This window comes from Nipponia nippon, unplaced genomic scaffold (genome assembly GCF_047370975.1).
Source record: "Nipponia nippon isolate SJK-2023a ecotype South Korea unplaced genomic scaffold, ASM4737097v1 scaffold_1, whole genome shotgun sequence".
NCBI lineage: Eukaryota > Metazoa > Chordata > Aves > Pelecaniformes > Threskiornithidae > Nipponia > Nipponia nippon.
In genome coordinates, this window is record NW_028262290.1 from 50,601,646 (window position 1) to 50,622,426 (window position 20,781).

The 20,781-nt window shown below is 41.9% G+C and overlaps 1 protein-coding gene across 13 annotated transcripts in view; it reads left to right on the plus strand.

Annotated features, from left to right (window-relative positions):
* Positions 1-421: 421 nt before the first annotated feature.
* ZNF521 (zinc finger protein 521) overlaps positions 422-20,781 on the plus strand; it is a 236,963-nt gene continuing 216,603 nt past the window's right edge. The window contains exons 1-4 of one of the 13 annotated variants that reach the window (XM_087754700.1): positions 422-607; positions 1,673-1,727; positions 18,099-18,161; positions 19,213-19,272. In XM_087754700.1, coding sequence (XP_087610826.1) covers positions 422-607; positions 1,673-1,727; positions 18,099-18,161; positions 19,213-19,272 — 364 coding nt within the window. Of the gene's footprint in view, positions 608-1,649; positions 1,728-2,872; positions 3,032-18,098; positions 18,162-19,212; positions 19,273-20,781 lie in introns of those variants that run through there. The other 12 variants (XR_015704120.1, XM_087754732.1, XM_087754743.1 and 9 more) reach the window with 12 other exon arrangements.

Consider the following 20,781-nt stretch of genomic DNA (forward strand, 5'->3'; position numbering starts at 1 on the left):
TCTCAGCGCTGCCTGCCTTCCCTCCCGTACATCCATCCTACCAGAAGGGGGACCTTTCCCACTCTCAGTCGCGGCTCTGCCTTAATTTCTGAAGAGAAAAAGAGAGAGCAGAAGAGACCCGAGAAATCCGCTGTGTAGCTCTAGTAACGTTACAGCGGCGGCGTGTATGTATGTGTGTGAGCGGGGCGGCGGCGGTGATTTCCCCCCCCCCTCCCTTTCCCTCTTCTTTTTTGATTTTTTTTTTTCCCTTTCTCCCCCCCCCTCCTCCTCCCTCCCTGCCTCTCCCCCTCCTCTCCCGCAGCAGCGGCGGCGGCGGCGGCTCCCGATCCGGACGCGCGGCTCTGCCCGCCGCCTCCAGTCCGGGTCTTGGCGGCGGCCGCCGCCCTCCCCTCCTCCGCTCCCTCTCTCTCGCCTTTTAATCATGCCCCTCTGTCTGTGTGTGAGTGCAGGCAGGCTGACAATGATTTCCTCAGTGATTACGTACAGAGCGAGTCCCTGCGGGTTAGGGGCCCCCTCTGGAGCCATCCTGATGGCTTTGGGGGCCTTGCTTCCATTTTCCATTATTATGTGGACTACCGGAGCGACAGCGCAGTCCAAGACCTTGCAGGTTTGTGATGAGGAGGGAGCACACAGCACACTTCTCCTCCTCCTCCTCCCGCTCCCGGCTCTCCTCCTCTCGCCGCCGAGCCAGCCGTAGACTTTAGAGAGCAACATCCAGCTCCCAAAATCCAGGGCTGCTACCGCCGACCCGGCTCTTCGGGAAGAAGGGGGAAGGAGGGGGGGGGGGGGAAATCCCACCCCAAAACAAGGGGCGCGGGGGGGGGGGGAGAGAGGGGGGAAACAAACAAAAAGCCCAAACAACAACAAAAACAAACAACAAAAAAAAATCGGAGCTTTTTTTTGTTGGAAAAAAATTAGTTTAGGGTATTTTCTTTTTTCTTTTTTTCCTAAAGGAAAGGAAGGGCTTTTTGTTGCTTTGCAATTTTTTTTAAAGTGATTTTTGTTTCTTTCATTCCCCCCCCCCCCCCCATTTATAACTGTCTTCACTCCGGCGGGCGATTTAAGGGGGGTGAGTGATTATACAGAGAGATATAGATTTTTGTGCAAGACCTTAATCAGTTTTTTTTTTCCTTCGTTTTTTGCAAACTGCACAAAGAATCGGTTTGTAAACAAATCAAGAGGATTTTTTACACTTTTTTGTTTTTTGCAAAGCAAATAAGCAGATTATTTTCACCAGTTGTTTTTTTTTTTCTTAAATTATCCGCTTTTAATCGAATATGTAAATTCTTGAGTAAAAAGAAATTATTATACTAACGATCGGACTCCTTTCCCCTGTCTCACGGCATTTGGGGGGCTTTTTTTTTTGTTGTTGTTGAGGATTTGAAAGTATTCTTCTGCCTGATTTGGTGCCTCTCTTTTTTTTTTTCTTTTTTTTTTTTTTTTTTTTTGAGTAGGGGGGGATCGGGAAAGGGGGGCGGGGGGGGCTGAAAGCTTGGAAAGTTTTGGTCGCAGCTGCCTGGACAAGGCGCTGAGCCCCCCAGCCAGCCGCCGGCGGAGACAGGGAGGGAGGGCAAGGAGCGAGGGAGCCGCCGGAGGAGCGCAAGTCTTGCAGGGTCTCCTCGGCTATAAGGAAGTGTAGTTTCTTATAGGGCTGAAATTGAAACAACTTCAGCTGTTTGCTTTTAGGATGTCTCGCCGCAAGCAAGCTAAACCAAGATCACTCAAAGGTAAGTAGTACCCCCCTCCCTTTCCTTCCCCCTTCCCCCTCCCCCGGCCCTCTCTCTGCCGTGATCGCCACGGCGGGCAGCCCTAGCCCGGCTCCGCGGCTCCCTCCGCGCCCTGGCCGGCGGCACCCCCGGACCCCGCACGAGTAACCGCCCTCGCCGCTAACAACCCCAAAATAAAGATGGGGGGTGGTGGTGGGGGGAGAGACCCCGACCCGAAACGTCCGGTGCGACCCCAAAACTCGCCGCGCTGGAAAAGTTGCCGGCGGGAGCGGCGGTGACAGCCCGCTGCCGCAGCCCCGCGGCCCGGCCCGGCCCGCCTCGCCTCCCTGCCTCCCGCCCGCCCTCCCTCCATCCCTCCATCCATCCATCCATCCTTCCATCCATCCGCGGGCGCGGGCAGCGGCGCCGCAGCCGCCCGCCAACAGCGCTGCTCTTTTGAAATAAATGACCAAAAAAAAAAAAACCAACCCATAAAAAAAGGGGTTTGGGGGCTCGCCGCCGCCCCGTTGCCGGTGCGGTCCCCCTGCCTGCGGTCCCGGCGGGGCGAGGGAAGTTGCGGGGCGGCGGGGTGGGGGTGGGGCGGGCCGAAGTTCCCCGCGCGGGGCCGGAGTTGGGGCTGTGGAGGAATGTGGCGCCGGCTGTCACGTGAAGCGGCCCCTCGCCGCCGAGGGGGCATGTGTGAGGGGCGGCGGCGAAATCAATAAACACGCGTGTAAATACATGAATACGGGGCGGGGGGGGGCGTGGGGCGGCGGTGGTGGTGCGGAGGGGAGCGGGGAGGGAAGGCGCCCCGCGGCCCCAAGTCGCAGGGAGTCGTCCCGGACCCACGGCGGAGGCGGGGGGGAAGCCCGGGACCCGGAGGAGGACAAAGGGCGGTTTGTGCGGTTGTGGCGGGGCCGGCAGCGTCCCGGCCGGGGCGCCCCCTCTTCCCCCGCCCCGCGCGGCCTGGCGCGGCCGCCCCCCGCCGGCCCGGCGGGCCCCTCGCCGCCGCCGCCGCCCCTCAGCCTCAGCCCGCCGCGGCGCGCCCGCCCGCCCGCGCCCCCCGAGGAGCGGGCAGCCGTTGGCCGCCCCCCCCCCCCCCCCGCCCGCTTCAGGAGCCCGGAGCCGTTCGCCGCCCCCCGAGGAGCCGGGAGCCGTTGGCCTCGGCGGCCGGGCGGGAAGGGGCTTCTCCCCGCCTGCGAGCGGTGAAGGAGGCTGAGGGTGGCTGTCACCTCAAATAAACATCTCTCTCTCTGGATGGGCGCGTTCCTCCCGGGTTGGTCTGTACATTGCAGTGAAGTTGAATAAAGCCTGGGTTGCGTCAGGTCAGAACATCTATAAGTTGTCTGCTTTTGGCGGGGCGGGGGGCCGGGAGGTGAGGGCGGGAAGGGGGGCGAGGGAGAAAGGCCCGGGGCGCTGAGGGCAACTCGCGCGGCCCGGGGGGCTGCCGGTGGCGGCAGCGCGGGGCCCGGCCAGCCCCCGGTCGGGGATGTGATCCCGAGCCGCTGCGTGGCTGACGGCAGGCCTTGTTTTCTTCTCGGCTAGGCTGGCGTGCACCGGGAGTTCAGTGCCTGGAAACCGGCGCAATTTCGTAGTTAGAAAGCAGGAGCGGGGTCTGCTTTTATGGACTTGTGCAGGAGGACCTGGCAAAAAACTGCGCTCCCTTCGCTTGAAACAACTCTTTCCAGGAGTTCCCTTTTCAAAGTCTTGCTGTTGACTTCAGTGAGCGTTAGAGCAGGCTTTAATTCTTTTTTTTTCTTTTTTTTAAAACTCTCCAGATTTTTTAAAAGGGAATAAAGGGTGCCTTGAATTTACTGCTTTACCTGCTGCTGCCGTCTGTATCTAGTTTACCGAAGTTTGTGCGGTTCAGTAGTGCTTTTGTTTGGCATCTTGTGAAGAACAAACGAGCCGCTCTTCCCTTACCTTTTAAAAATGATACCACAATGAAAGTTCTGTTGCTTGGGCGCGCACTTATATTCCGAGCTTCCCAGGGAGGATTTATTCATGTGCGCATAGGAGTTTTAGAGCCAGTAGGAGAGCGACCAATTAGCCATATTTGCAAAAGAGATGCTGGGAAAGTTTAACTGAAGGGTAGTCTTAGACCTCCAAGTATTTAAGTGCAAAGGAATAAATGTTCAGAATTAATTGGCAAATAGAGGAAATTGTTCTCCTGTTAGACGTTGGACGTGTTTTACTCGTGCTTATTTGTTAGATGCGTTACAGAGAGGAGGTTTGTTTCAAATATCTTCCTGTAAACATCACACTTAACTTAAAACAAAAGATACAGCTTCCATTTTATGTGGAGGTATGGGCTTTGCCTTCCTTATGTACCAGTAGCCTGGGAGTCCCTAAAATGAGAAAACAGCAACGTTGTACGATTCAGATGGAGTAGCTTGGATTTGCTGAGAATAAACTACTGACGTAAGAAAACCGCTTAATGTTCAGGGTAGAGATGATACAGATTTCTTTACAGTGTCTTATTTACTATTTTTCAACTAAACCCAGGCAGTAAATCAATCATCATCTGTAATTATTGCTGCAGTAATTACCTTTGGGGAGTAGGTTATCATTCTTGGTGGCCTTTGTTCAAATATCTTTTTCATTTTCCCTGTTTTATTTTTCTTGAATCATGTCCATTTTTGAGTGGATTAATAGTATTCTGAAAGCAGTCCGATTGTAAGATTTCTGAAAGGGCTAATAGTGCGATTCATCTGAGAAGTTGAAAGATGCTTGCATAGACATAGCATTTAAATTCATTGATAAGAGTCTGCCCATCGATTATTACGTCTTCATTTTTAGTGAACAAACAAAAGCTGTAAGTAATGTTGAAAGGAGAATTTCAACTGTACCTCCAATGCAGCATTTATTTAAATTCCTTATTTCTTAAGTATTACTGATTTAGTCGGTACAAAATATAGTTCTACAGTTTAAAAATAAACAGTATTTTAAATAGCTTCTCTGAAAAACTATTCTTTGAATGTATGTAAATGAGTTATTTAAACTCATGAGTGCTGTTTTACATCTAAATAAAATATGGAGTTACACATTACATTTCCAATTTGTCATGTACTTAGCAACCCTTTCTGGGGGGAAGATATAAGAGATATTTTTGATATGTCTGTCACTTTTGATAACTTAATTTGAAACTTATATCTTAGGGGAATACTGATACAAGGCAGGTAAATACATTAAAACAAAATGACAATCGAGTTTTTTATATTGAATGCATGAAACTAACGTTCATCTGAAATGGTGGGTGTTAAGAACTTGCTAATGACTAAATTTCTTCTATTTCTTGAAAATACACTTTTTTGAATTACCCTGGTTTCTGTTTACATTCCCTTTCTATTTCTCCCCCCCCCCCATGTTTTGGTTTCTTGCCAGCTTTGGTCTGACTGTCCCCCAACTCTTGCTGATGTCTGCATCTCAGATTTGGACCTAGGACTGAAAAAAGCCATGGCGAACATTAGATAAGCCTCTCACAATTTAAAAATAATAAAAACATCTTTCCAAGGAAAAATAAGATTGAAATTATTTTATGTGAAAAGCACTGTCTCTTACAAATATCCTACAGGGTTGTGGCAAAAAAAAAAAGTCTCAAAAGCAGAGTGAATTATTTAACTTCCTGAAAAACTGTAATTTCAATATCTTATTTTACTTTAGGAAGGAGGAATTAAAGTTCAACTGCTGGGTTCTTTTAGGCAGAGGAAGGATCAGTTGCATCAGACTCATCAGTCCTGACCTATATTTCATTCTACTGATAAATTTACCCCATTTCCTTGGCTAGTTTCTGGAAAAAAAAAAATCTATTAGGTATCATTGACCTGATCAAAATCACCTAATGCATTTGGTGGGGGAGGGAGGGTAGCGGGAGAAAAGCAGGTGGGGAAAGATAAGTCAGAGATACGATACCCGCGTATAAGCCCCAAAAGAGCCACTGTGCAAATGAAGAATATTGAAGAAGGGCAATTGGTATGACTCCTTAAACTCCTGACACCTAAGGGCAACGCCATTCCCTAAGTAAAACCATGCTGGAGACCCCCTGAGATGAGAAAGCAAGGGAGGGGGGAGCACCGCTCCCTCCTATCTTGTTTAACTTGGCCATTTGAATGGTAAACCCTTTTTTGTGACTTGGCATGCTTTGTAGATATCACACTTAGGTTACTGACTGCCTCCCCCCTCCCTCCCCTGTCTGGTTTCTGGGGTTTTAGTTTTGGGAGGACTTGAGGTTTTTCTTTTGCCCTTACTACCGGCTTTTGATGAGAAACTTTGTTTAGAAACAAAGATATAAAAATATAGTCACTTGCAAAGAAAGCCAGGTATTCTTTATACAAACCTGAATGAAAATGTAGTCCTACTAAACATTAAAGCCAGGTTTGTCTCAGCTAAAGTCAGGTAATATTCGTTATGCTAAAGTCACCTGTGAAAAATCACTGAAATTGTAGGTGTTAGATAAGCCATCACAAGGAAACTAGAACAGCCCCACACATTTAATAGAAGTGCTGATCTCTGGAAGTGATTTCTTTTTGAAAAAAAATATAAAAATATTTTGTTATTACTTCAAAGGAAATTTTTACTCTTTGTAATTTTGTATCCTGCATTTGACTGCAGAAATAAAATTACTGAATTCCTAGAAAGATGAGAAGGAAAAATTTATCGGCTGTATTTTACATACCTATGTTCTGCTTAAAGAAGGCTTGTATCTTGAAATATTTCGGCAAGCCTGGAGTGTCTCTTAAAGTTGCTCCCTCTTTTTGAGGAAACCTAAGTACTCTTTCCATCCTGACTGAATTTACAACTGCAACTCAATTCATGCAGAGTGTTGGTGGACTGAGTAAATGTACCTGTAACATGTGACTTGTTTTCTCACCGTAAATTCGAAGCGAAAGGATGTTTCTTGTACAGAGGTGCAGGTGGTGTGGTGTAGTACCAAGGAAGGCAGAACAGTGGCGGATTAAAACAAAAATCATACTTAATAGCAGCAATAGTTCAGAGAGAATTTGACATTCAGATCCCCTTCAAACAGTAGCCTTTACATTTCTGTGTATCTGTCAACTATTTGAATGTTTATTCTCAGCCCTAACCATCCCAGGCTTCTAAATTGCATGGACTAGACTCAAAAGTCATTAGATTGTCTGCTGATTAGACTATAATCAATGCAGCATAAACAAAAACAGCAATTAGTATTGGCATGATTTCTGTGAACTTGACTTAAAGTTTCAGTATTACCGGTCCAAAGAACTTTTTTTGAACGGGCCGTTTTCAGGAACTGTGTTATTTTGGCATCATCATTTTATAGGGAGGGAACAAAAAAATTCATAAGATTCCATTTGGCCTGAAAAGCAAAAACATCTGTTTGATGCATGAGTGGATTGCTGGCTTCTATTTGGCCATCCAAAAAAGGGCAAAAATTAAGATATCGAACTTAAAAGAGTACATGAAAAAACAAATTACAAAGAGGATTTAAGATTAGCATCTTTTTATAATGCAGGCTATTTATAGCGTTCTCTTTTTGACTTGCCAAAGCATGCCCCAGCTCCTTTATATATTAAAAAAATTCGTAACAACAAAAACATCCCTAACCCTTAGTAATATTCATTGACTTTGGCAATGCATAGTGGTATTGATGGTCTTAATTAGCTGTAGGATTACAGTAATGCTACCCAGTCATTTTTGGGGCTAGCGTGAGTTCTATTGACCATCACCGTCTGCTTCTTAGGAGCAGGTACTGTTAGGAGTGAACATCTAAACAGCTGCATCTAAACAGCTACTGGTTGTGCTGCTCATTTCCGTAAAGGTGAAATCTTGTGGCAAAGATAATATTAAGAGGCTTAGAAATACTGCATGTTTGCTTTGGTTTGATTTTGTTTTCCTGAGTTGCTGTTAACTTGTGTAACAAGGGAAGCTGTCAGTGTGGAGGCACTTATCTAACATGTGTAGGATAACGTTATCCGCCATGATCTAAGATGTCTTGAAAGGCTCTATGTTGCTCTGTAATTCATTCAGTCTAATTTACAGCTGGTTTAATAGCTCTCATTTCTTTGTTCTGAAACACAATTCAGTATTTTGAAACTCGCGCATTTTGGGAAAAAAAAATCTTCCTTTTGAATAATTGTATGTGAGGAAAGGATCTAGAAGAACTGTTAACATTACATGTAGACCATACGGATTCAGTGTTTTTTTCTGTGTAAAACACTGAAAATAAGATACTTGGAGTTGTTTTTTTAGATTGATTAAAATGTGGTATAAATGCTGATACCTTAAGGCAGACCTCTTAGCATCTTTTCCCAGCTGTATTTTATGGTTTCCATTGGTTCCTGTAGGGCTACCTGAGCTCAAAATCAGTCCCAGCTGGGGGTGGGGAAAATGCACTGTTTCATTTAAATCAGAACCGTGGCATGTACACGTATGTATGTATATTTTTCCCTGAAGTGACAGCATACAGATCTATGAAGAACTGGGCCTGGTTTATTTGGTGCTGTGAAAATGTACGTGTCTGTTTTCAAATATATTTTGCAGTGTGTTACTACAAAGCATTAAAGTTTTTCAGTTGGTCTCTTTACAAAAGTCAGATAGCACAAGAGAAGCTTTTAAATACCTTCAAATCATAATGCAACACTTGGCATAGGATTCTGACAAAAGATGAATGTGCAAAAACTGAAAGAGGTGGTGAGGTTTGTTTTTGTTTTAACTTTAATTTTAGACAACTTGGGTTCTATTTCACCTCAAGTATGAGTAATTATGCTAGTTTAGCAATTATTAGAGATGAAAGAAATTCTGTTAGATATGAGTCTCCTAAACTTCAGTAGCTTTAGTTTCAGTCAGGATAATGATCAAGGAGTAGTTAGCCATATGCCTAGGGACTACGCTGTAGCAAAAAAGATAGGGCTGATCTTGGGGGTATCCTTATTACAACATGTTATAATTAACATTTTCATTCAGCCCTCCCACTTTCCAAAAAAAACCTGCTTTATGTTCTTCTGTGCACATGTTAGTAAGACTGCACAAAATTGCCCTCTTCCACTGGGTTTTTTGAACCAGGACCATTGTCCTCTGTATTTACAGTATTAGTTAACAGTGGTCACACTTTTTTTCCCCCACTTCACATTCCTTCAGTTTCAAACACTTTTTTTCCCTCTGTACTGCACAATTATGGAGAAAAAGACATAAAGGACTTTTTTTTCCCTCCTTTTTCAGGATTTAGTCTAGGTTACCCGTGTTCTTCTGGTGTGTGCACATTTGAGCCTTTTAGATTTTCCTGTGGCTAGAGTGATGCTGTGCATGCTATACTGCAACTTGTCTTTGTACGGTTGGATCCGTATAATTTGTACTCAAAAGGGTTGTAGGATTGTTACTTACCAATTCTGCACAATTAATACCGAATGAAATTTTAGATTTCGGGGGGGATGTGTTTTCATTGTGTTTCCCCCCCCACCCTTTTTTATCATGGGAGCAAGACAGAAGGGTGTTTTTTGAGTAAGTGATTGATCTGATACTTTCACTTTTAAATATAGGTGCAATTAGGTGCAATTTTTCTTTCTAAGGTTAGGATTTTTAGTCCTTCAAGATTTCTTAAAGTCTTTTATATATCTGTTGGTATAGTGACTTTCCCTTGCCCCCCCCTTCTTCTTTTTTAATGTGATAGGGGCTTACTATGGTTCCTTTAAAAATATAGTGTCAGTAACTAGTTAGCCTTCTTACAAATTTGAAAGTACTAGTCATTAGTTAATCAGCCTCTTGGCTGAAGCAGAACACCTTTTTGCCCTGAGGACGAATGGAGAGAATGTTGGTAATGAGGGTACTGGTGTTTTCCCTCCTTCCCAAACCCTGTTTTTGGAGAGCTTATTCTTTCATGCAAGGCAATAATCTGGAACGGGAATTTTGTCCTTACCTAACAGGAAGTGCAAAATCTCTCTCCTAGTTTCTCATACAGACGCTCGGTGTTACACACGAGTGTGGAAAAGCTAGAGCACTTTTAAGTCTAAATGTCCTGGTTAGCTGTACAATAGATGGCTTTTGTGTACAGTCCCTGAAACTTGTTGTGCCCTTACTATTATTAGGTTGTGTTTTGCCAGGAAAATATATTTCAAACAATGAATTCCATGATGATTGATTTTTTAGTTTTATTTTTTTGTTGTTCACTTCTTTTGGTAACCTACCAAGTTCAACTTCCATTACTGATGCATTAACTTCTTGAAAGGAACTGCAAAAACAAAAATAAAATACCTGCTGTGTTGTTGGACTGGATGATGTGATGTAGTGAGGCAGTGTCCTTGGGAAGACTAGGCTATGCTTTGATCAACAGAACTTTCTCTGGCATTGAATTATGATGCCTGTTTTTTTTTTTTTTGTCCAGAGTCAAGTGAATTTCTAACTTTGATAGTGGCAGTAGGAAGGAGGAGGGGGTGGGGAAGTTAATTATTTTCCACCTCCAAAGAATACAATTGCGAGGAAGGAACTTTCTGATTCACTGGTTCCAGGACAACAGGATGCCAAGATCCATGCCTGATGTAACGTTTTCACTCGGAAGATGGGAGGAGGAAATGGGTTGCTATTGGTCTGTGCGTGCAACCGCTGGGAAGGGATTGCCTTACATGACTTATAAAGAGCTAGAGCATAGGAAAAGATTTGGTTTGCGATTTCTGGTGAATCTGTTGAGCAGAAGTCTTGCTTGCCAAATACAAATGTAAATCAATGAAGAAAGGTCAGAAGGCTCTAAGCCTAGGTCGAAAAAAAAAGGGCTTGCATGCTGCAAGATGCTGGTACTGCAGTGCTGAGTTTACAGGTGCCTAGTTGCCTAGTGGAATAGTCATCTTGCACCAGGTGCTTGGATTCTTTATATAATTCATAGGTAGGTTAGGGGTTTATGAATGTTGTTGAGTAGGAACTACCTTAAGGAGACAGTAGGAAAAACTTGGAAAGAATAGCATGTCTTAGCTCCTCCCCTGTTCTAGATGTGGGTGTCTGTCTTAGTGCAATAGAGTATCTCACAGCAACCGCTTATCTGATTCAGCTTTTTGGAGGCAGGGGACAGGTTGTTCTTTTCCTCCCAAGTTAGAAGGAATTGAGGGGTTGTGCTGCTGCTCTTCTTCTCCCCGTTACTGGAGAGGGAAAGTTATTGCTCTGGGAGGATATGAGAGGCAGGGGTTCTGTTCTGTGCTTTGTCTAAGGGTGTTTGAATCTATCTCACAGGGCGTACATCAGTCATTACACAGCAGCATATTGTGCTATGAGTGTGAGTTGCCCTTTTATTGTTGTCGTTGATGTTTCCCTTTTGAAAAGTGTAATTAAGTATTTGTTGGACAAAAGGGTGAGAAAGAGTGCTCTACACAAGACTCATGGCTGTAATGGCTTGAGCACCAATGGAGAAAGAGGAGACCTGGGTCCCAGTCTGCTAAGTACTTACTGCAATATTACTTCTGATGACTTATTTCAGTGAAACTAGAACTGGAGTTCATGTGTCCCACTTCCCATGTGGGTGCCCTAACCACAAGCATAAGGTATGATGCTAATACTCTTTCTTTCTACTTCAGTAGATATTGTAGATGAGGTATGGCAGCTTCAACAGCAATGAATGAGTGCACCTCAAGTCTGGGGGTAAGTGCTGTTTGTTAGGAAGCTCATGATGTGAGTACACATCCTTCTGATAGAGAAGAAAGTTGAGCTGGTGCCACCCACATCCTGGGTGAGTGATCTAACCAGTGGGTGTGGGCAAGAGGGGGAAAGGAAGAGGTATTTCAACCCACACAGTTTCTGCCAGTATCTTGTAGCAACCAGGGAATGGTATGTAAACTGAAGAACCAGCCCATAAGACTATGTCCAAAGCCAGGGGAGGCAGGAGAATATTTAATCTTCTACTAGCCAGCTGCGGCGAGGCTTTGGTTTGATTTCAGCATTGAACTGCACAGCACTGAGAAAGCCTGGATGATAAAACCATAGGTACTGCCTGACCTGAGTTGCATCTAAGCAGAATTTCTGGCAATTTAGATGCAGCTTCCCCTCACTAGTTTTTGGGCTTCTAAGCTCCTTTGTGGATATAGACCAGAGTGCTGTTCTACATGATAGAAAGTCATGTAGAACAGAGCAGAGAGTTTGAGGGATCAAAAAGAAACTTATAAAACCCTGGTACTCAATAGATGGAGATCTCTGGTAAATCAGAGATAATCTCAATTGAAAGGAGGTGGGTTTTTTTGACTCAGATAAATGTATGTCTTTAGGTAATAGAGCCAAAGCATGCAGCTGTATTTTGTTTTGGTGTTGGAACAGTGTCAGACAACCCAGACTCCTCAATTTAAGTGCCTCATTTTAAGCACGTAAATAAATGACTGAGCTTTCAAAGGCGATGATCATCTACAGTAACCTTTACTGTAGGTACTCGTAGCCCTTCCTTACATCACCTGTCTTCAGACTTGTGTAATGTTGGTTACTTTGAGGTTCTGTGATCCATGCGTCAGTTTGATTCAAATTGCTCTCTCTTCCTGAGTTTAGGCTTTTGTAGACAGTGTTTAATGAATTTCCTGTTTTCTAAGCAGAGTTGAAAATACAGGTCTGTAGGAGTACCAGAAATTCTTAGTTACGTCCCTCTGAGAGAGTAAGAAAGCTTAGGTGATATATAGCTTCAGTAGACTGAGAGGAGTCACTCTGAAAGCATTCATGTTAAGTACTGGGTTTGGTAATTAGGCTTAAAGTTTGTCTTAGCCTCCTAACTTCTGTGTTTCCTCAGAATGGACTGGATGCCCACAGTCACACTGTCAGGAATGGAGGTGGAGTACTCAGTTTGAGGCAGGCAGGACAGCTGAAAGTCCTGACCCTGGTACTAAGAATTGACTCCCAGTGAGATTCTCTCTTGCTTTGCTAATTCTCACCATGGTCCTCAATTTGACTTGGAGATCCATTATAAACTGTTACATTGCATGATAGAGAGTCTTAGGGATGTCTGGAATTTATGTGAGGTTTGTAAAAAGCTTTAAGGTTCTTTGGAGAAAAAAAGTTTCTAAAATATACCATTATTAGTTTACTTTAAACAATAAAAATATAAGTATATGTAGATGTGGCTTAAGCTTGTTAAAAGATGCATGATTAGGGAGGCAAAGTTAGCATTCTGGGCAGGATTAATTAATCTACTACCTCAGCTATCCAGAAAAAGATATTCCACCCCCCCTAGTTTTGGGGTTTCTGTAGAATTCTCCCTCTGCTGCAGGAAAGAGCATCTTCTGCCTTTTCTGCACACAGTGTTATGTAAAAATGGACGTCTTTAGGCTGTCACATTTGGATACTGTCATCCTTGAGATCAAGGGTTGGAAGAATATCCAGAGGATTTCTTAAGTATAATTTCTTTCCGCTTAAGTATATTTATTACTTCTATGTTTATGTGCTGCCTAGGAAAATACTTTATTTTAGCATAAGAATAATATTTTCCAACCACTGCAGTCTAATTGGGAACTCCTAATTCAGTCTTTCTACAAGAAGAACATTAGGGGAAAAAAAACCCAAGCTCAGTGCTGGGATAGACTAAAGAGAGAAGTAAAAAATATGAATGCTATGAGGGGCTTTGTTTTCTGGAAAAAGCAAAAGCAACAAGAAAAATGCTGTATATAACAGGAATCTTTTAAGGAAAATAATAATATCCGAATATCAAGAGAGTACTCTTACAATGCTGGGCAGGGTAGAAATAGAAAAAGGGGTATGTCCCAGCATGAAGGGAAGCAAATCAGAAATACAAATATTCATGCATATGATTAATTGGATTTTTGTACAGTTGTGGCTACACACACAGAACTAATTTTCAATAGAGTTCTGAAATGTAGGTATTTGAAATGATAATATGTCAATGCATTCCTTTTTCCAACTCTTCTCATACTAAAGTCATAGGGTGCATATACATTTGAGAGTCAAAATGGTAATCAGGTTTCTGGCTAGTAGGTAATAGATGTGGATTGATACTAGGTGAAGCTGTTCAGAAAACCGTACTTTCTTAGTAGTTCTGAACTTTTATGAATGCCAGTTATCTTAAAGGACATTATGAAGCAGCCTGAAATGGTTGTTGACTTCCAGGAGTCACCCACTGAATTGCTGCTTACATGTGGCGTAGCCAGGTGTGAAATCCTGTGCTCACATGTGTCAGCCAGAAGAGTTTAAAAGGTGAGTCTTAAGGCACCGGTGGTACCTAGGGAGAGAAGAAAGCGGAGGAAGGTGTAGCCCTAGCAGGTGATGCATTGACATGGGATCCTGCATTTAATACTACTCTGCAACTTCTTTAATTTCAGTTTTGTATCCTGACCGAACCCTTATGGAGATGCATTTCCACAGCACATTATTGCAAATGCAAAGCATCTTCAAAATCCATTGACTTTAATAGAGTTAGAGGATACTCAGCACCTCCTGTAACTGGCTCTTAAATTTGCCTTCTGCTATGTGATTAATCTATCTACTCATACTTAATATCTACCTGTAGATGGTGGCAGTATGAATGTCCTCTTGGTTTTTATGTGGCCATGAGGAGGAGGGAAAAGAAAAGTAGAGAGATACTTCCAGAAATTACAGTCATTTGTAGGTACTGAAATAATGGCACACACGTTTTATTTCTGTTCTGTCTGGGTAACTCAGTAAATTGTGTATTGATTATGCTAATACAGCTAGTGTCTCTATTACTTGTCTGCAGAAATTATTCAAACATGTAGATTGAAGATGCACTTGGCAAAGTTACCATCCTAAGAAAAAGGCTTTTGTGCAAAGATGGCTTTAAATTGAATTACTAATCATATGCTAATGGAAATTTATAGATTAAGTATTGAACTATAGGAAATGCAAAGTGCAAGTTAAAAATATATATTCTAAACTTCCTATCCCGACAGTCTTAGTTGCTATATTAGGTTTATTTTCACATCTTTCAAGGAATATGTTTTAGGAAGGGATAAATCAATAGCAATCTATTTTTATAGTTTATTTTGGGATATGTGGCTTCTCCTGCTTTGTTTAACAAGCTGAAAAGAGGCTCAGGCATTTGGAGCAGTTCTTTTTTTTTCTTTTTTAAAATTTATTAACCCACCTAGACTAGAAGAAAATAGACTTTTTTCAATTATCTTTTGCTTTTATTTTATTATGGTTTGTAATAGCTCAGAAGCCATAAATCTTAGCCAGAGTTCTCCGAAAGGCTTCCCTTTCAGTGAAAATGTCCTTTTTCACATTTCTAATTTTATCCATTTCTTTTCCATACAAGGTTTTTCCCAGGCATCAACGAGAAATGACTTGTGCTCTTCCTTAGGGTGCTAAATCTACAGATTAACTCTTCAGTGAAGGGGAATCCTGGTTAGTCAGTAGAATATGAATGAGATTTTGCAAGCTAGAAAATCTGTGTGTATTTTGTACTAACTTTATAAAATAATCTCCCTCCTTTATCGTCTAACCATGTGTCCCATGAAGAGACTCTAAGCAAAAGGGGTGAAATCCTCATTGATCAGCAGGTGTTGCTGTAGAGCAGTCAGGAGATTAATTCTATTTTTAAGGACATCTATATCAAAATTCCCACAGGTTTTCCTCATTGGCTGTCCTTGATGGTACTACTTGATTTGTTGGTTGTTTTGTTTTGGTTTTTTTTTTTCTTTAAAAAGGAACAGTTGGTCTTAATGTTGACATTCAGCAGCCTAAGTATGAGAGGTGCTCTGAACTGAAACCTTGGACACTGGCTGTACCAAAGCTGAAATGTCCTAACCTTTCACATAGATACAGCTTCAGTTTAGAGATATGTTTTTGGTAGTAAAATTTTAAAAACTGGTATCTGTCCAAACCACAAGCTTTTATAATGGGAGATAGAATTGACATGCTGGAATTCTGTCTTGCCTTACTGAGTTTTTTTTATTTTTAAATTGCTCTTAAGAAGTGTGGTGCCACAGTTGTTGTGGTGATCTGGTCTTTTTTTGAAATTTTATTATTTGGGTTTCCTGTTTGTTTTGTTTTTCAGAAGTTGCACTGAGACAATAGGTAGTAGGGACTTGATGGTTTGTTGTTTTAAGGAACAGATAAGTCAGCTGAGAAGGATGTCTACAGCTAAAAATACAGGTGACCTGTGGTCATAAACACGTAATTGTAGGGACAAGGTATATTGTTGCTTTCACGACAACATTCTTTCAGATGTATCTAGAAGTGCTGTTCAGCAGTAACATCACTTATTCATAGTCTGGATTCATAAGCTATTGTTCTGGTTTCCCGAGGCCTCTCCTTTTACTTGTGTTCTATCACTTTGTTATCTAGAATTTGTCTTACCTTATGCCAGGGTGTGGTATATGCTGTAATGAAGATGACACCCCTATGCGCAATTACAGTCCTAGAGTATCAGTAATTTTGATGTTTGAATTAATAATAGTGCATACAAGCTACTGTTTTAATCTGCATATCATCCTTGTGGCTTTTTTTAGTTACGTTTCATGGTAGCGCTAGAGAAATGTTTTTGGTTAGCAAAATTTAAAGCCTCTCACTATATAGGTTCTGTTTAAAGTTGCCTCCCTCTCCTGAAAGAAAACAGTATAGTTAATGCTTAAGGGAAGTTAATGTTGGCTGCATGTCACACTACCTTTAATAGTCAGGTGAGCTTAACATTGGTCTGAGAGCTGAAATAGCACTGAAGTTTTCAGAATCTGGTTGTGGAAAGGCATAAAGTGCTAATTGGGAGCTTATCTGATGCTACCAGCTGTAGCTTACTTAATGTAACAAATACTCATGCTAGCTGGAGGAATGATCTAACTTAATGCAAAGGAAAATGAGATGCTATTTTGTAGCTGATTTGTGCTAATGCTAAGATTTCCCTAATTTGGTGGGTTTTGTTGAGCAGTTTTCTTATTCCTTTTACCGTATTTCCCCCTAAATGCCGTTTTAATTTTCCTGACAAGTATGTCAGTCTGGTTGAATATTATTAGCAAGGCTTTGTGCCGTGGCCTGTTGTTGGTTCTGTTGTGACTGAGGATCCTTAAAGGGCTCGAACAACAGTTTAGAAAGATGCTAACCACAAAGTTACCTGCTCTGATGCTTGGTTCCTTTTTTTTAGTGTAATAAAGACATAGTGATCTGCCTTTGTTGAAAGCAAACCTCAGCTCTCACAGAATTTTCAGATCTCTAAATAGCAGGGAAGTTTTAAACATTTGGTTTCACAAGGCTTACACTGGCACGGTTTTACATTACAAAATTGCATACGTGAAAACAATTTGTTACGCCGTATCCATGTTTGGTTTTTTCCATTTGAAGACCCAAAAATGTCTGGTGTACCTCTCAGTCAGCAGTGCGAAGCTCAGCACATTTTGGTGTGCATCACTTCTCACTAGCAGCGAGAGATTCTGGTACTGCAGCTGGTGGCAGTAGACATTCAGTACAGAACAGCAGGAAAGACGAACTCCTGCATTTTGGTTTGCATACGCTTACTAGTGGAGATCTGCTTCAAACAAGTAGATCTTGTTTACTTCTTAGCAGGTAGCTGCTTTATTTTAAAGTTTCCCACTTGGGAATCAGTTCTTGAATAGTTCATGTTTGGCCACCTCAATTCCATCTTGAAACTTAAAAAATGGTAGAGTTTTTAAACTGCCTTTCTTGACCGAGGTGTGACATGTATAGTGGTTGAGGATTTTGCTGGCAGATAACAGATACATCTGCAACCTTTAATAAGGTTGATCAGTAGGTACCGGTGACCAAGGTGACTTTCCTCTTGAGGGATGGAACAGTGGACTCATTTTTCAGTTTTAAGAGCTTGTTCTTGAAAACGTTTTTTGGAAATGGATCAACAGCTGATGGTGGGCATAAACAGGGTCAGGCTGGGCTGCTGCAGAGGTTTCACTGGGGGCTTTGAGGGGGTCACAAAAAGTCGTATCTTTTTTTTTTTAACTGTATACTAGTTGTATTCATTATTTTTCTTGCTTTATTAATGAGTCTTACTGATCTGTGCTGCCCTAGTGAAAAATCTTTCAATTCGCTTAGTTTATGTTTGACCACGTGTTCCCCAAAACTCAGCTTTTCATGAGCTTTTCCCGTTGCTTTCTTTGTCTGACCAGTTTCCTTTAGCTGTGAGGGCTGCTGGGATGACTGCTTCAGCATAACAAAGAAAATCACACAGTATTATCACAGCCGAAGTACTGGTAACTTCATGGCTGCAGAATACAAGTTCAACTGAAACAGTCAGCTCATAAAATTGTATTTTGTGAAATACCTGACTTACTCCAGGGCTGGGGTAACTGTATCAGATCTCTGTTGATGAGAGGAGTGTGCTTACTAGCCACAGCTCTGGGACAGAGATAGAGATTGTTTAGAGTCTTTCAGAGATTGTACTTGACTCTTTCTAATATATGCACTGTGTTTCAAGTTTCTGGTGTCCTAAGAGTGTCCTTATGAAAACTGGTGTTTTTTTTCTAGAAACTCAGATTCTAGAAACAACCAGTTGTATGAAGCCTTGGGGTTGGCGGAGGAGGAAAAGAGGTACCTGTGGAGTGTGTATATGTATCTCTTCTTTTGAATATATGTCTAGATTTATATGTGACCCTAAGTGTTGCATTCTCTTGTCCCAAGAACCAGGAAAAAAACCTCCAAATCTTTGGATTTTAACTCAGTTGCATGATTATTTTTGAGGTCTGAATTCTTGGGAGTGGAAATGCTGTAAAAGTGCAGTCTTTCCCCTTTCAGCTTTTTCCCCTGTGGAGGGAGAACGAATTCTTTTCTCTCCGCTGTTCTCTAACTCAAAGAACTCGGTCTTTGGGAGAATAAAAAGGAAATGGTTCTGCCTTTTAGCTCTTCCCTTACTTTTACTTTGGGAGAGTCAATCTTACTTAGGCATCATATCAGAGCATATGAGAACAGCTCTCTCTAATTTTTCAAAGTAGCAGCAGAATGGCTCTTGTTAGGTTCACTCTCGCCCAACAAGTTTTGAATAGTGAATCTGACAAGAATTGTATTGTTTTTAGTTCTACTGCTCTGGAAAGCTGTGAGCCAAGGGAAAGAAGCTGGCATGGTGTATACAGTAAAACAGCATGGGGTTAGTTCTCCTTTGCAAGGCTGTCTGCACTGCTGAGATGTTTGCTACTGAATATAGGATTTTTTTTTTTATTTTTTTTAAGGCTTATGTATGAATTAACACACGCACCTCTCCTGTCTGCCAGGAGAAGGCTTTCTCTTATCCGTGTGGAGCGAGTAGAATCTTAAAGCCCAGAATTATTCTCTCATTTAGTTCCATAATCAAATACAGTAGAGTGCATTGACGACAAATATTTCAGAGGAAATTCGATTTGGTTTTTAAGCCATGAAACCGATTTGGTCACTCTGTTCTCAGATTTGTAGCTTCCATGCAGCAAAGTATTCTGCTTTGGTCTGGTCTACACTTTCGCACTTTGCAGTGCAGCTTTTCTTGCCCGTGTTGTACAAGCATTACTGGCTTTCAGAACTGAAGCTGGTGTAAAGATGCTTGAAACACTTCAGCTACCTACCTAACATCTTTTTTTGTTTTGTTTTTGTTTTGTTTACCTTTTTCTGACAGTAGAAGAAAGTGAAACAGAGGACCAGCAGGCAGGTGTGGGACACACAGCCGCACAGACTGGTAATGCTGAATTCCTTCATTAGTGCTTGCTAACTGTTTGACAACAGTCTGAGGGATTTTTGTCTATCGGGGTGTTTTTGCAAAGCCTGCATTCTTCCTTCTCTGTTTCAGCTTAGAATGCATTCTTGGGGCTCGCAATGGAAAATAACATTCCTCTCCCCTCACCTTTCAGTTCCTGAGAATTAGAAATTCTGCTTTTTGTAGGTCAGCCAGCTGAAAGTGAGATGCTTCTAAAGTGCAGCATGCTTTTCTTTTTTTTCGTTTTTTTTTTTTTTTAAAATAATCCTTCTCTGCATCCTCCACATAAAGCCCCACCCTATGCCATTTCAGATGAAGTTGAATATTCATTCCGCTTAAACTATTTTCATATTTGTCAAGTATGTGGATAAGGGTAATTTCTTTTAGGGTTGTTTGTATAATTTCTTGCCAGTCAGGGATTAATTAAGGGCTCCTTAATTTTAAGTCTGTGAGACTGGGTGGACAAAGCTGTTTTTTGAGTCAAAATCACAGGGATATGTATTGTTAATAATCATGAAGAAATAATTTTTAATTCCCAATAACAACAAGGGCTCTTTTATTCTCTAATACAGTTCTGAGAATGCAAGAAATACTTCACTTCTGTCTTTGGTACTGATTTCACAGAATTTTATCTGAAGAGCAGGACTGACTCATCTGGATGGTCTCATTCATTCAGCTGAGGTCACCTTTTGGAGTAAGGGCTGGCTCCTTAAGGATATTCCTAGAAGGCTAGTCATCTCTGAATACCTGTAGGTAATTTGTTTGAGAACAGTTGGAGTTATTCCTCTTATGAAGTTGAAGAATGCAGTTAATTTTTTGTTCAGCTAGAAGACTTTATATTTCTCTTGTGTGCGTGTCCTGTGGGTTTGTGTTTGGTGCCTTTTATAGGTTCTAATGACTCTGCGCATAAACTGTATTGTTTGAAAAAAGGAAATAAAAGTGAGGAAGTTCTCTGCTTTTTAAATGGGAAATTTCTCAAACTCTTCAGAACGTACTTATGTCTCCATTTAGCTATCTGCAAACTTGAAAAAAAGCAAACTTGTACTGCTGAAGACACATGAAGTTGAAAAATAGAGGACTGCAAAACTGGAGGTCAATGTGACAAGGAATGGTTGCTTTTCTGCATTTTTTCTTAAAATAATTCTCAATGATTAAGTTGTCTTGCTAGTTATTTATTTCCCATCATGTCCTGTGTTATTCTCTGTCTGTTTCTAGGCAAGATTTAACATTCTGTTTTTCTCTATAGCAAGAATGCAGTGCTGATACTAAAAACAAAAAACCTTCTGATAGAGCAAGCAGTACAGAAGGCCCACACTGTGTACACACTGCCAGAAGTTTTTATAGTAATACTTTGTATCTAAGCTCTGGCTCTAACCATTAAATGTGCTTTTTATAGAGTACCAAGTTATAAATGTAGTGCAGCTACGGCATATTAATCTTACTGCAGAGATTTAATGAGGCAGTTGTTTTGCGATGGACACTATTGGGAGC